Source organism: Gymnoscopelus braueri, assembly GCF_963280865.1.
Source record: "Gymnoscopelus braueri genome assembly, chromosome: 19".
NCBI classification, from domain to species: Eukaryota; Metazoa; Chordata; class Actinopteri; order Myctophiformes; family Myctophidae; genus Gymnoscopelus; species Gymnoscopelus braueri.
This window is the reverse complement of record NC_137621.1, coordinates 18,524,410-18,541,156: the sequence shown is the minus strand read 5'-3', so window position 1 is coordinate 18,541,156 and position 16,747 is coordinate 18,524,410. Positions and strand designations below refer to the sequence as shown.

The 16,747-nt window shown below is 41.6% G+C and overlaps 1 protein-coding gene across 1 annotated transcript; it reads right to left on the bottom strand.

Moving 5' to 3' along the window:
* Positions 1 to 1,834: 1,834 nt before the first annotated feature.
* On the bottom strand, positions 1,835 to 16,734 carry lin52 (lin-52 DREAM MuvB core complex component). Its single transcript, XM_080413928.1, has 6 exons — positions 16,680 to 16,734; positions 14,269 to 14,343; positions 14,130 to 14,167; positions 13,671 to 13,737; positions 12,866 to 12,949; positions 1,835 to 2,271 (listed from the first exon to the last, which is right to left on the bottom strand). The coding sequence occupies exons 1-6, from the start codon at positions 16,696 to 16,698 to the stop codon at positions 2,216 to 2,218; spliced, it is 339 nt and encodes a 112-aa protein (XP_080270054.1). The 5' UTR covers positions 16,699 to 16,734; the 3' UTR covers positions 1,835 to 2,215.
* Between the last annotated feature and the right edge of the window lie 13 nt (positions 16,735 to 16,747).

The window sequence follows — 16,747 nt, the reverse complement described above, 5'->3', positions numbered from 1 at the left end:
AATAGTCAAACTACGTATATTTTCGCTATTTGGTGTACATCAAAGTATATAGGGCTTAACTGGTTACATTAATAATCCATATGATTTGGTGTGTTGAATGAGGGCCCGTGTTAGAGGTTAGAGGTCTGTGTGAACCGCACAGACAATTAGAGGCTTATTAGTGGACTGTGGGTAGAAGTGTAACTTGTTGGGATTGAACGACCCAGAACCCCTGCGATTCATTTCCAGCTGAGAACAGTACAAGGCATTCATGTCTTACCTAATTATAGCGAAATGGACTTCTTTTTGTTTCCCGTTCAGCATGCCTGTCTGATTCCCTTTTTTGCACCGGCCACTAGCTGTGGCAACGCTTGGAAGTGTGCTAATTAGAAAAGAAACGGTCCCTAGTAATTATGTCAACTCTCATTAACGGGGATGACAATGAGCAATATTTTTTTTTTTACGCAATGTTTTGTGTTGGGGACCCAACTTCCAATCCTCATTAACCCCTTAAGACCTAGAACTGTGTCATTTTTAGATTTGAGCTAAAAAAGCATTATTTTTAGCTACTTTGGCTATTCAAAAATAGCAGATATACAAGCTCATAGCGCGGCACCGAGTGCCGCGCTACGAGCTTGTAGATCTGCTATTTTTGAAAATTCGTGAAAATGTGTGCAAATCTTTGAATATATATATTTTTAAAGCGAACATTTTTAACTCAAATCTTTGCTTCTGGGGGTCCCTGGAACAAAATATTTTGATGGGGGTCCGCGGCCAAATACATATCATTTTGGGGGTCCTTGACATGAAAAAGTTTGAGCACCACTGATATAGAAACATACGTTTTTCAGAATACTGTTGGGATTTAGGAGACATGTAGAATCGGCTTCAGGTCTTAATGGGTTAAAGGAACAAAAGCCTGATTTATACTTAGTCGTATGACGGCGTCCTGTTGGAGCTGCTGGCATGTGCAGAGCCAGAGAGTTGATGCACTTTGTGTGGAATAGTGGAAGCACGAAGTTATTAAAATAAAGAGGCTGAAGGGTCTATATACGAACACAATTGGCCCGTGTTCGGGGGAAGGGAAGCTGGCGGGGTGGGTGATATTGGTCATTGCATGTACTCCTACAGGCTGGTGGCGGCACCTGTCAGCAGGGAGTGTTGGGCGGGAGGAGTAGGACGAAGGCTCTAGGTCCTCCCGGTGGAGGCTCCTCACTGGCAGGTGAGTCAGTAGGATACGACAGCAGTGACAACACAGAAATGTGTGTGGGGAGGAATCAATTGGCATAACGATTTAACTCTTTTTTTTTTTAAACGTTTGGCAATTCTGGCACTCAATTGTACTACCTATGAGTATGTAAAAGAACAAAAACGAATAAACAAAAATTATTTCTATATTATGTTGTCCCAGTGCCAGAGTTCTTTTCAAAGTAAAAAAAAAGTGCTTAGGAAGCGAGATACAGCCTTTTTCAGTTATACGTTAAACAAGGAGTGGATGGAGCTGCAAATCTTCAGATAATGATATCTTCAGATAATGATATCTTCTGAACATGTTTTTTTTTTCTACTATTTTTTCAAAAACACGTCAAACACGTCATTGGCACGTTGTGCCATAGCGGTAAAAACACGTGAAACACGTTAATGGCACTCAATGAGTAAATTTGGGGAGAAAAAGGGGGTAAAAATTGGCTACTCTAAATTTTAAAAAAAGAAAGAAGAAAAAAAAGGGTCTTGAAACAGTTGCCTTATCAAAAACTGAAACTATACGTTTCCACTGAGAACTGCAAACATTTGTGTTGAACACTTGATCACATTTTCAGCATCACAAAAACATTTGTTTGCCATTTTGTGCATTTCATTTTAAAACTTTATTATATAACCTCACAAATTGCAAAAAAATCATGTTTAAAATAGAAATGACAATAAATAGGGTACATACAGTGCATTCAAGGCAAATCTACAAGCTACCGTGAAAGTTTAAATTAAAGATAGTAAAAGCAACTATCTTCTATAGGTGAGAGCAACAACGTGTACACAGAAGTAAGAATAAAAGTGTTTGCAGCCCTTGGGTTCTTCAGTGAAGAAATCAGCTGTGCGAGTGAGCAATATTTTTTTATCTCATTCACCTCTTGAATGCAAAGTCTCTGAACTTCCGTCATGGAGGTCGGGAAGTTGTCCCAAGTGTTCATAAAAGCATGGAGATCCACGTTTTCATCCCAACTTGGCTATTCCGTGATCACTTCTTTGGCCTCTCCAAGATGTTTAGGAATTTCCCCCTGGTCATTTCCCTGGCTGGAGAACAAAAAGAGACCATATTACCAAATCAATCAATATGAGCTGTTCTAAAATCACTGTAAACCATGGCCTGTGGCTTAATGCTTCTAAAATGGTTATCAATATCAAATATGGCAACCTGAAAATCGTAGACATCCTAATTCAAAAAGTCAAACTAAAACTAGCTGTTGTAAATGTGAAATATATCAATACTGAGCAACTGCATGGCTTATTTCTCACCTAAAATGAACCAGAAACCAACAAAAATTTTAAACAATTTGTTTGGTGCAGTAATCTGATGTCATGCGGTCACAGGTGTGTGTTTATAGAGCATTTTACAACGGCTTCGAATGTGGCTCAGCCAATCATAATCAAGGAATGAAACTAACTGTTTTATAATGAACATTTGAGAGACTAATAACTTGAAGTGCCTCATACGCTGGTGAGTGGCCTACTCCTCAGGTATATTTCACAACTTTTCAAAGTCTCTGAAATCAGTCAATTCAGTTCAACGAGAAATTCGTTGAGACTGCAAGTCTGCAAGAACTTCAGAGCAGTTGTTTGGAAATGCAAATCTTTAATTTGTGCAATGTCAAACAGGGAGGTAATTTACACCAACATCTGTTCATTTTGGACATGGAAAAGAACATGAGACGGAGACAAGCTACGAAAAAAGGATGCCTCAGCTCAGTATAGTAAGACACCCACTCAAGCATATTGACCTGTGGGCATATTTGTGTGCGTGTGTGTGTGTGTGTGTGTGTGTGTGTGTGTGTGTGTGTGTGTGTGCCCCTTACATGTAAGGCCTAATATTTCTACAATTGCTACAAAATTGTTACAGAACCTGTGGATAGCCAGTCATTATGGGCAAAAAACAAGAAGTTCAAGGGTAAATGTAGGTCTGATAATGATGTACTGTGTATGTTCAAATCATGTATACTTTACATTTTCAAAGAAGCATACATTTATTCTTCATCTTTTTACATTTTGGAAGAAATTGCCAATTTACCGGAGCCCACAATGAGGTCTTTGATATAGAGATGTTTCAGTTGGATCAACTAAATAAGGCTTATACAATTGTGTTGACTCTGTGCCAAAGATCAACTCCCCACTGAAGGCCTTTTGTAAAATGGCTCTTTTCTGCGAAAGCTAACATTTCAGGAGGCTTTTCCATTCAATGACACACTTGTGTCATTGGGGTGGGATCATCACGGCAAGCCCTAGAGAGGAATCATCCAGGTACACTAATTGCACTTCGTTAACAATAAAGATGATCAGCCTCTTAGCTCCTCAAGTGTTTTCATGAGCTGTGAAGCTGGGATCACCTCATAAACTTTCAGTTAACCATAGCAGATCTACAAGCTCACAACACGTCGCAACGAGACTCTTTGTGAGCGTAGATGTAGCCTGGTAAACCAGACGAATCTGCCAGTGCAGAAAGTTTTTGCCCTCTGCAAATTTGGTCTGGCCCCGCTCGGTTGTGATTGGAGGCACCAATGACGGCCCAGTATGCAAATATGGGGCGGGTTTATCCACATTTTGTTAAATTTCCCCCCTCGGAAATTACGGTTCCACACAGAGATTCCAGACTAATATATATGCAGTGATATTAGTCTGGCCATGCCAGGCTAGCGTACATTGACCTTGTAGCCAATCCACCATAGCCTTATAGATTGGCTATTTTCAGTGAAGAGATTTGGTGCAGAGGGGAGAAAAAGGAGCGGACCTAGTATAGACCCCTGGGGGGACTCTGGTCAACAAAGAATATAGGTTTTTAAGTTGTTATGTTGCTCATCATCACACATATACAAATACAGAGCGAGCACAACAAGCACTAATATCCAATGGCTATTGTGCAGAAAGACATCCAATTTCATAACACCTTACTGGAGGATGTGATCAGTATCTTAACTGGCCTGTTTTGTCCCACCAGAGTTAACCCATTGAAACCTGGAACGCAGTGTCATTTTTAGATTTGAGCTAAAAAGCCATATTTTACACTTTTGGCTATTCAAAAATAGCAGATATACAAGCTCATAGCGCGGCACCGAGTGCCGCGCTATGAGCTTGTAGATCTGCTATTTTTGAAAAATCGTGAAAATGTGTGCAAAACTTTGAATATATATATTTTTTAAGCGAACATTTTTAACTCAAATCTTTGCTTCTGGGGGGTCCCTGGAACAACATATTTTCAGATGGGAGTCCGCGGCCAAATACATATAATTTTGGGGGTCCTTGACATGAAAAAGATTGAGAACCACTGATATAGAAACATACGTTTTTCAGAATACTGTTGGGATTTAGGAGACATGTAGAATCGGCTTCAGGTCTTAATGGGTTAAAGAAGGGGTTGCTGGGTGCACAGCGACGAAAGCTGAACCTGACACTGGTGCTGATGAGCTGCCGCGCGGCGCTGAACTGGTGAGACGGGTCTCCCGCCTCCCCCGCCCGCGGAGGGCGGCTAATGAAAAAGCAGAGGCGGGTTTGGTATGTAATTTAGATGAGTCGCCCCAGCGTGGAATGATAATGGCGCATCTGGGCGTCGGGGCCACGTGACCTTGAGGTGCCCATCATCGGTTTTAAACATGACGCTAATTGGAATGGGATGGATTCCTTTTTGCGGCACGCTGTCTCTTCAAATAACCCCAAACAAAATCACCAGGGGGGGGGAGCCCCGGATAGACAGACGGTGCCTCAGATCGAAGTGAAGCTGTCAGAATCAGGTACTGTATTGGTGTGAGGCAATTCCTTTTGGATGACCCCCATAACTATGGGTGCACTGATGTTATCTTCCTAGGTTATTATAGGGATATCATAGCAAAGGATCGTGGCTTTTATAGATTGTCTATTTTTCGGGGTACGTGAACTTTCTGTCTCTCTCTTTTCTCCGCTTTAAATCACTTGATAAGCCCTACTTTAACCACAGCGATCAGGGATGGCTTTAATTAGAGTTCAGTTCAGCCTCCTCACAGTAAAATCCACAGTGTTCATTTGACTCTGAAGAGTGTACAAATGGAACCAAATAGTCAACTTTTGTTGCATTTGTACAATCTTCGGAGTTATATTAACACTAAGGATTTTAAAGTGCTCCCTCTCTGACAACTGATATCATTTACATGATCACATTAAAGACCCTATCAAACACAAATCAGAGCCCAGTTTATGACATGTTGCTCTGCTCTTATAAAAAAGGAAATATGGGTCAAACCGGTTGAAGGTTAAGGACATGATGAAATTGAAAACAGAGCTGGCCAAACATTGCTGATTATTTTAACGGCACATCACACTTTTTTGTGAGACAAACAAGAAAACAATGAGGGACTTTCCCATTCCTAATGGCAGCATTAAGGGCCGTCTAAACCAAGAACGATAACGATAACTATAAATATATGGTTAAAAGTTCACACCACCACAACTATAACGACGATGACAGTGGTGAACAATATCGTTGGGATCACTTTCAGAGTGATACGATGAACGATGAGAAACACTGACAGCCAATCAAAGTCCATACGAATTTACAGGCCATCGTGTTCAACACATGACTCATGTCACTGACATTCGAACATGTTTCTACAGAATGTTTTCATTCATCAGTGTAGATACTCACATCATTATCGTTATTTTTATAGCTTTCATTCTTGATGTTGAAATTGTAGTCTGTAGTGAAAAAACTATACTGAGGTGTTTTAAATGCAAGCGTAGACACAATTATTTAATTTCTGTGGTTTATTTTATTTGGTTTGGAAGCTCCTTGGCGTGTGTTATTTCATGGCAAGATACATTGCTTCTTAGAAGTTTAAAAGAGTATAATTTTTCTTATAATGGTTTCTTTAGGATGTGGGGAAAGTGATCACGAATAACCACAAAGCACTTATAATAAAACACACACAACGGATGCGGAGAAATATTGCTGCAAAAACACACACCCACAAGCTTTGTTACTGGCCAAGAGACATCCATACTGATTAGAGGGACTTAGAGATTTGTTTAGTTGATTAGAAAGGTCAATTACTAATTTTGCACTAAGTTAATCAGCAACTTGTTCCAGCTGCCATCCATACTAAATGATACCTTATGGATTCTGAGGGCCATCTCCTTGCCCTGTTGATTTGTTACTATCTAATTATCATTTAGCCCTAAATGGTCAGAGATTCTATTATATCACTCGCTGGCAATGTGTGTTTTGAATAAAACAAAGAAACAAACCCTAACCCAAATACAGAAATGATACAATCTAAAACAAATTCTATTACTAAATAACTAAATAACAAACAAACTAAAATAATAATAATAATAATCCACATTGTTTGATTGTATTCTATTATATGCGTTTGGAATCTATCCAGATTTTGGCTACAAATAACTGCATTATGTAAATAAACAGAGCTTAGCCAAGACATTGTGAGACCGTGGGCTGAGTACCAGTGGGGCAGCGGGCTGAGTACCAGCGGGTGGCATGGCCAGCATGGGGGGTTGATAACAGAGGATTGTCTGGCAGCACTCTGATGCCTGGAGGATCCCAGTTCTCACATCAGTCCAGTAATCCCCTGGATGTAGATTTTGGTCTGATTACTGCTGTACAGGTACAATGCTCCACTGAGGGATTAACCTATATCTACAAACAACAGCCAAATATGGCCCAGGGCAATTCTTTAAATTATTGTCTTTTTGCCCCCTAAATTAGACTAAGAGCTTAAGTCTATACCTCTGGAACCTCCGCGGTGAATCCACCGTGTAATTAAAATGTTTTTGCCCTTCACTTTCTGCTCTGTGGTGGGAAGTCATTTCCATTCTGCAATTCCAGGGAGGCCTATGGAGATGCAAAGGAAACACTTCAGTGTAACATCTTACTTTCCCCTCATTTGCAGTGAGTGATCCGCGTGTCATTGTCACAATCCCCCCCCCAGGCTCCTTGGTGTATAAAATGAAAGTAATCATCACTGAGCCCTCTGCTCGCCCCTCCTCTCTCACACCTCGCTCCAGTATGGCATGCCCCTGGTGGAGCAGGTGGGACCACGGTTAGCCCCACAGACAGATGACCACCCGGGTTAACTAGAGTCCTGGACCCAAGCCCTGACTGCCCCGGTTCACTTTCATTAAGAGTCAAGAGGACTTATGTGACCCCCACCAGCCATCTCCGAGTGCCACTCAGCTATTACGGCCTGTAAGCTTTATTTAATGGATTTAACATCCATTCTCACCACCCTCCTCCCCCGGGGGAATGGAGGGAGGCACGGAGGAGATGACACACGTGCGCACACACACATGCATGCACACACACAAACACGGGTGGGGGGGGGTGCATGTGAGTGTTTCAACACACACGCATGCACGTTTTGAAACACCCCCCCCCCCCACCCACCCAGATACCAGCGCCTTGCTACACATACACCTGACGCTCATGTTTGTGTTCAAAATTCAATTACCCACTTATTGATACTTCACAGGGATATTTAAGATGCAGACACGGGCTGTGATTTCCCAGGGGAGCCACTGGTTCCTCTTTATGTCCCAACCGAGAGGGCCCTCCCCTCTTCTACTCTGCCCCCCCCATGCATTCTCGCCTGGCTGACACACAGACAAGCATGTGCGCGCACGCGCACTCGCGCGCACACACACACACACACACATCCACACGAGCAAACACATCTGCCCCTCCCCACCCCTTCTCCAGCCTACGCCTGTTCAAGAGGTGTCCTTATTAATAGGCAATCAGTCAAAATTCATTCATTAAAAAGCCTAAAAGGTTTTACACCCTTGCTATGATTAGCTGGGAAAGAAAATCCAATGAATTCCTAATGCCTTTATGGAAATGAGGTGTCATTTCCGATCTGCTCAGGGAGGCGGGCAGGCGAGCCGAGCTGAAGACGGGGTTGCATGTCAGCGTGCGCAGCTCTGCCTGTCTCTCTCTGTTCCACCATAGCTAACATGCAGGCCACAGCAGCTCTACAGCTGCAACCTGCTGCATTGCTTTGGGAGAAAGCCTGTTTCATTCTGTTGCAAAATGTATGCAGTGGAATTTACAGACAGTGACAGGGCCCAGGGCTATAATGTTACAAAGTTGGTGGCCATTCCAAAAAAAGCGAATCTGGCATTAATCTCCAGGGCGGTACCTGAATGAAGCGGAGAGAGAGACAACCGATCATCCCAGGTGGCGCAAAGTTCTTGAAATTTCTAGAGTGATTTGCAAACGCTGCTCACCACGCTGCCTGTGTCGATTGATGATGTCACCGCCCATCTAGTCACGAGAAGCTTTATGCTCACACTGCTGCTGCTTCTGATACCTGAATCCTGATTTACACACACACACACACTCCGAACAACTCTCCCCCAGTTTCAGTTTCTTAACCCATTAAGACCTGAGACGATTCTTTAAAAAAAAGTTTTGGAAAAAAAAAAATCGAAAACATATTTTTTCAAAAATAGCAGATCTACAAGTTCATAGCGCGGCACTTGGTGCCGCGCTATGAGCTTGTATATCTGCTATTTTTGAATAGCCAAAGAAATCTAAAGTGACACAGATGCGTGCCAGGTATTAATGGGTTAACACGCCACGAAGCTGGTGCCACCCTCGCAGAGAAACGCCATGACGCCGCCATCCATCTCCACTATGAGCCCATAAAGAAGCTGGGGGAGAGGTGAGGAGAGCAGGACAGTGGTGAAGAAGAGGTGAGGAGGAAGAGTATAGCGGTGAGGAGAGAGGGGGTGGGGGGTGGCGTCCCCTGTTCCTCATTCAGCGGCTGTCAGCACAGGCACTTCATAACCGCCCGCCCCGCGGTCAGCCCGCCCTGATGGATTGATGGAGGTACATTAGCACAGTGGGGCCCGGTGAATGCAATCATATTCAGTAGCACAGCGCTCTTAATAGGCAGGAGATTGATCCTGAGGGTGACTGGGAGGAGGAGGAGGAGGAGGAGGCAGTGAACACCAGCTCCTTTCGGAGATGTCAAGAGGCAGGGCGACCTTCAGCCTCACCTTCACGTGGCCAGTCATGCCAAGGGGTTGGCTGGGTGGCATTATGGTAGTAGACGGGCCTGGCTGGGGCAACCAGGGAAAAGACAACAGGTGGGCCAGAATCTAGCCAGAGTTGTGCGTGGGGTTCTTTCTTGCACAAGAATGTCCCCTGGAGCACAAAAAACACACTCTGAACGTTCTGCCACCCACTAAGCTGTAACTGAAGCAAGATTGGAGACACATTAGCGAAGTTTGACACAAACGAAAAGTAATTGCTACAGTCTGGAGAGGAAGGCCATTGCTGTAATTGACATAGCTCCTTCTTTTAGGACAGAGTCAGAATCTGTAAGCTGCAGGTTATTACTACTATTGTTACTGTTACAGGGGACCAGTTGCCTTGAACCCACAGGTATGATAGAGCACCACCACTAACTCTCTAACCAGCAGTGTTTCCAGCCTGAGGGCTCCCAGCTGATCCCACAGGAACACTCAGCTTTCAATTACCTCCAATAACAGCACTTATCAGCGTCCTCAGCATTCCCCAGGGATCTCCGGGGGGTCTGACGCCTGCGCTCAGTGGCCCACGACAGGGGCATTCATCATGGGGCGGAGCAGCAGCTGGGGGCCTGCAGGAAGAGGCACGCGTCAAACCCCGCTGGGACCAGTCCGGACTGGCGTTACACAGCCGTGATTGGGATGGGGGGGGGGGGTCTCCCAAGGGGGAATGAGGGTGTGTCACATTCTCTATACACACCCACATAAACACATACAAATGCAATGGCGCCATCAAAACCCGACATGGGTCAACGTCCCAAATAGATTTCCTCTATATCCTTTTTCCTCCACATTCACTCTGTCCATGTAGCGTCAGCAATCTCCAGAAGGTACGAGATGAGAGTGAGTGTCCTTTAGTTACGACTGCTCCAGGTCCCCTTTCTCTCCCCGGCGGTGATGGGGTGGGTGAGTTTTCGCTGCTTGATTGTACTGTGCCCATTTCACCAGCCCCCTCTTTAATGGCCCACATGTTGGGGGGTGGGTGGGGGCAGTAAATCCTGTCCCCCCCCTGCCCGGCACTGCGCTGGGCCTCTGCGGCGGCTCGTTTATGGCCACTGAAGAGCGCACAAACATGATGAAAAAGTAGCTGAGATTTACAAGACTTCCCCTGACAGCCGGGAAAAGGAGAAAATTAAACCGGAGCGCATTAAACAGGCACCCATTACGGTGCTGCTCCGAGACCAATAATAACCGTCATTGTGTCCCATCGTCCCGAGGTGCATGACATGGTTGCAAAGCCCGCAGTCTTCACTGCATGACAGCTAACATCTTTATACCAGCCAGATTACACGCTTCTCGGGGGTTTAGGGAGGGCTGGGGAGATAAGACACTTTCTCAACCAAACGACATTGTTGCCAAGTGGGCTCGGAATATAACTAAATGCACACTACGCATTCAAAAGATGCTTCCTTTAAACCAGGTATTTTTCCACCCATAAACACAGATTGAGAATAAATAATCAGCCTGCAAAATAGGCCTAGAATTGAACATATGTTTTCTTGCTATGCTTTTTTGTATATTTCTTGGAGAAAATATGTTTTAATAAAAAGACAATGCCATCCTGAATGAAATGAAATCTGATCAGTTTGTTTAATTTTAAATTATAAGCAATTTCCCTCATGTAGGTATTCATAAGTTCATAAGTTATTTGAGTATTTCTTGCAACAGCCCACTGCAGCAAACACACAGTATCACCTCCCTCACCTTCAATCTGCTGCTTTGCTTAAATAATTGAAAGGTTTCCATATATGCATCCCCCAATTTTCATCATCCATTGACAAATTACAGTTGAAGTAATCTGCTCCCGGAGGAGTCTACTTTAATCATCTGGTGTTTACAGATTTTTTTTAAAAGCAATGAGCTTACTAGTAAAAGGTAAAGGCCCCTCCACCTCTCTCCATACCAGCGATTCTCACATTTATTTTATTTCAAGGACCCCCAGTTTGATAGGCCATTAGGCCATGGAACCCCATGTGATACGACTTTTTATGCCGTGGCTCTGCAAGAGGCTATAGCCATCTATAGGAGGGTTAGTCTATGTGTGTCCTTATGTGTGTATTTCCAGATCTAATCTCAAACCCCTGCATCAGCGCCTAATTTCTTGTGCATGCTGTCAGTAGGCCAAAAAACTACTAACATGAATGTTTTATCAAATATATATTTTTGGACATATTCAACTTTAATTGTATGTGCAAGTCAGTGGGGCTCAGGTCGGCCTGATACGTCATAGATATGCAAGTCATAGATGACTGACGTCATGGACTGGCCACATGAAGTCCTAGAGATGGGAGCAACACCGTTCTCATTAGGATCTCAAGATCCACATAAGATTATTTATTTTTTATATCTGGGACACCAATCTACACTGTAACATCCTGAGTGTCATTCCTGAGTGTACAAATGGAACCAAATGGACCATTTGTAAACTCTCAGAGTTATAGTGTAGAGGGTCCATTTAGGTTCAATACAACCACAACAGTAAATGGGTGGAGCAAAGGCCAACTCACTCTACTGATATCAGTTCATATTCAAAGTAAAAAGATATAAGCCCAACACACAAAAGCAGATTAAATGTAGCCTTTTGTTATATCACAGTATAGTTGTGTTAATGAGTATTATATCCTGCTAAATAAATAAATGAACTTCTGGTTTGAGTGAAATACAAATGCATTTCATTCAAATTTATTGTATATTAATTTGTATGAGTCAGGGGCGAATGCAAGAAAGCACCTATGTTCAGTGGGCTGTATGACAATGCTTACTTCCTGTACTTTGTCCATACTGTACATTTAAAGTGTATGTGTCGGTGTCACGTAGCATTTCTATAGTATACACGTAATCCCAGTAAAGAGGGATCTATATTCTGCATTGTTGCTCTTACTTTTTCATTGGCAGACTAAGTGCCTATTTTTCTCTCAGGAAAATATGAGCACTTATCCACATCTCTCTCTAATCCATACTCCACCAGGATTATGACAATTGAGGCACTAGGAAACGGATTAAAAACTACATTTTGCATCCATCAAGTATCCATCATGAATACTTCATTTTATTTTATCCTCCTCCTTCTGGTCCTATTTTCTATTTTAACCAGACGGTCTAATATCTATAAAATGAAGACCTAAGTGGTTTCAATTTTATCCGTCTCATTAATGTTGTTTCACAGCAATGCACAGTTACATCTGAATGACAAAATTATAGTTTAGAAAATAGGATCCCAATCTGTCTTCGGACGAATAAACACAAAGCCATATTTGGAACTACAGTCCATGGTGTTAAAGTGGAAGTTACAGTGAAAGCCCATACATGTCAGAAGCTAATAGAGAAGCTTGTTAAGACAAGCAGCACCATCTAGTGGTGAAGTGAAAACATACTAAGATAGCCTGTCACTAAATTGATCACAATTTCACAATGGTGCTGAGCAACACTGTCGTACAACGATGTATAAATTAGGTTTAGGATTTTGCTAGCTATGACACCTCCACTCAGAGAACAGAGAATAATTCTGCTGACACAGTGCCTTTACATACAGCATCTAAACACAACTTTATAGGTAGCGCACACTGAGCCTAGTAATAATGTGTGTTATTCATATTCTTACACTCCTCTAGTCCAAGCTGGTAGGCCAGGTTCTGGAGTCCTTTGACCTTCTCCATCAGGTTGGCTGTAGTCAGACTGCCCAGCTCTGTAGACGGACAGGCCAGAACATAATCACTGATTCCAACATGAATTAACATAACATACAACATACAAGATTTCGTACCATGAAATAACATGACAAGATGCCATACATAACACATGGCCTACTTCAAGGTGGCCTCGTTCCCAGCCTTTACTCATCTCTCAGGAGAAAAGCCTGGTCACGACCTAATGCAGTGAGTGTCTACAGGGGTGGGACTTCCGTCGTATGTATTTCCCGCAGAAACGATCTTTTTCGACCAATCACAGCACTCGTTTCATTCACAGAGAATGTAAACAGATTTGTAAAGCGTCAATGTCATTTCCTTGGGTGGTACTCCAAATTCTGGTACTTCCGTTTAGACACTCAACCAGCTAGGTCTTGCCGAGCGTGGCTTCAAGGTATAGGCTAACACAATTATACTGCAATGCTACTTATGCTATTGTTTATATAATAAAATGTCACATTAGACGGGAAAGCTACGTAGCATCCTGAATATCTAATAAAATATTTTATTAGATGAATAATATATTCGAAGATATCTATATACTGTATACGCTACGTCATGTTACATCACAAACGTAACGAACCTGCCCATATGTGGAGACCACTTGAAACTAGATTTTCAGGCCGCAAAATCTTGCTAGGTAAATTTTGACTGATTAATAGATTAATGGTTTCACCCCTAGTTTATAGGCTGTGTTCAAACAGGTGTTTTTTTTTTTACCTTTGAGCATTTCAATGTCCTCACTCTCCAGCTCTGCCATCCACTTAGGGGGAGAACTACTGATTGGCTGTGATGTAAAGAACACAAAAAGAAGAAAAGAAGAAACATTTTAAATGGTTCAAATGCAGGGAGACTTTTAGGGATATAACAGTAACCTTGATTGTCTTCACAGCTTGGATAATATTACAACAATGCATTAGTTAAGCATTTATAGAAGAATACAATATATATATATTATTTTTTTAACCCATTAAAACCGGGAAAGCATCTGTGTCATTACAGATTTTTGCGTTGGCTATTCAAAAATAGCAGATATACAAGTTCACAGCGCGTCACTTCATGCAAGCTTGTACATCTGCTATTTAAAAAAAATATATATAATAATCTTGGAAGTGTGAGAACTACTGATTTAGAAGGCTTTTGTAGTATCGGCTTCTGAATTATTTATGATAAACTTACATTTTTACAAGATGCAGCGAATTCTGCAACTCCAGGCACTGTGTGAGAGAATACAGGATTAGATAGATCAAACACATTGATATATGGATCAATCACTCAACATGGATGGGAAAAGAGAAGATAAGAGGAACAAACTTACATTGTTCTGGCCATAGGTCCGGTGATGCTCTATCTAGTTTCTCAAAGCTTAGCAGAGAAGACTCAAAGTCATCACCTAGCACACACACACACACACAAAATGTGAACGTCCAATATTTTCCAAATCTCATCACTTGAATTGCCTGTAATAACATATTATTAATTAGAGATGTACCAACACAATTCTTTCCTTCCCGATACTGATACTGATACCCGTAACTTGCGTAACGGTCAATACTGAGTACCGATCCGATACCAGACGTGTAATTTAAAAATAATCTAATACTGTGGCTCTCAAAGTGATGTCAAGGGACTCTCTGGGTTCCTTGAGGGGGTTCCAAATGGACCCTTACAGGTCTGTAACTCTGAGAGTATACAAATGGAACCAAATGGACCCGTAAGGGTTATGGGGGTCCTTGAAATTAAAAAAGTTTGAGAACCAATGATCTAGGAATACATTAAAAAAATCCATTAATATTGTTAAAGTGTAGCTACAAGTTAGTAAAATAAAAAATGTAAATAGCAAAGTAAGAGTATAAAACCGTAGTGACACATCAACTGAAGCATTCAAAATTTATGTTAAATTTACAAAATAATTGATGACTGTAATCATGTGATAAATTACATAGTATTGGAATGGCATAGACTGACATACTCGCCCATACCGATACCAGCCTTTTACGCAGTATCAGCAGCTTTTCCGATACTGGTATTGGTATCGGAACAACATTAATACAAGTTAATTGTAGTTTTATTTAGTGTCAGTTTGCAATGTGGTAGATGCTTACATCTAAAACAAATGTAATACCCACATTACATATGGGTATTCTCAGCTGGAATTAAACACCTAACTGTGACAGTGCAAATATCAAACACTACTGAACTACAATGTAGCACTAATATTTAGTTGGCCTTGAAACAACAAAAATGGGCTGTTCTATCAGTAAGGAGAGCATTAGGACGGCACCATTTGCCATATATTTTCTTTTCTAATCAGATATAGATGTGAATAAGTGGTATAATATAATAATAAAATGTTATAGATAGATAGATATACTGTAAAATGAAATGCCTCGATTACAACTGTGTAATCAAATATATGATTTTCAAATATATGATTTTGCTTTCCATTTGATCTAGGTAATATTAGGTCATTATTATACAACAGCAACACAACAGTGCACTCTTAAATTAACCTTCATCAGTAGTATGTTAGCAGACTTGGCTACTGTAGGTAGTAGCAGCAGCATCAATACTTAAAATGTAATTTTAATCCCATATTATCTTTGACATTTCCACATACACTTAGATCTATGTAGACTTTAGAATACATCATTCCAGTACCAGAACACTCAGCCTGGTAATCTTTCTTCATAATCTCAAATTCATGTACATGTAATATTTAATTGCCAATTCTTGTATTGTTTAAGATTACTGCAGAAACAACAAATGAAACAATGTTGTCGATGCGTAACGTACGCCATTACGTCACTACGCACAGCGTCGACGAAAAAAAATACACATTTCGCAATACAGTATGCGAGCCAGTGTTGCCATGTCCGCTTATTAAAAGCGAAGTTGGGCTTGTTTTTCTGGTAAATTGCTTGTAATTATTGGTAGTTGGTTTTTTGGGGCTTGCTTGGGACTATTTTCAAAAGTGTAGTTGCTTATTTGGGATTGCTTCCTAATGTTGTTTAACCCAGTGTTTCTCAAACATTTTCAAGTCAAGGACCCCCACATTAATATGCATTTGTCTGGGGACCCCCGCCCCATCTGTAAATATTTTATGCCAGAGCCCAGGGGCCCCCATACAAGATTTGTGTTGTTAACGTTTCAAAAAATATTCCCCCCAAAAAAATATATATATTTAAAAATAGCAGATCTACAAGCTCACAACGCGTCGCAGGGTATTTTCAAATAGCCATTGTATTATGTTTAAAGGGCGATGGGCTCGCTTCTTTTAGGCTTGTTTTCATATACCTTGTTGCTTATTTATCTCACAACATCTGGCAACACAGATGGGAGCCAGTTGTTCTAATAAGTGTGTAATTGTTTAAAAAAAAAAGAAGTTGTAACCCTTTAACCTTTATTCAGCACAGCTGCAATACTGTAAATAAAAACCAACAACAATAATATCAGTTTGTTTCAGTGTTCTAGAGATCAGTGTGTGTCCTGTGCTGTGTTGCTTCCCACTGTACTAGTGGATAAACAAAACACTGTAGCTAGTGTGTGGGGCTTTAGCCAACGCGAAAAACATCACTAAACAATACTAATACGGCACTAACATGTGTGTTCTATCGTCTTTACTCGTTCGGGTAAGGAAACATGAGAGTCGTTAACGTTTTTGTCCCCGTAGTGATGTTAAAATGTCAATTTATACACGGCATAGCAGAGTAAGGAATTAGAATTTACCTCCATTTGGAGACGCCATCTTCAGAATTGCCACGTGATAAACTACAACCAATGGGAGCGGCCATCCT

Coding starts and splice junctions, on each gene's coding strand:
- lin52 (XM_080413928.1), bottom strand. Junction 14,168..14,268: donor GGACCTATGGCCAGAACAAT/GTAAGTTTGTTC, acceptor TCTCTCACACAG/TGCCTGGAGTTGCAGAATTC. Junction 12,950..13,670: donor GGACATTGAAATGCTCAAAG/GTAAAAAAAAAA, acceptor GTCCGTCTACAG/AGCTGGGCAGTCTGACTACA.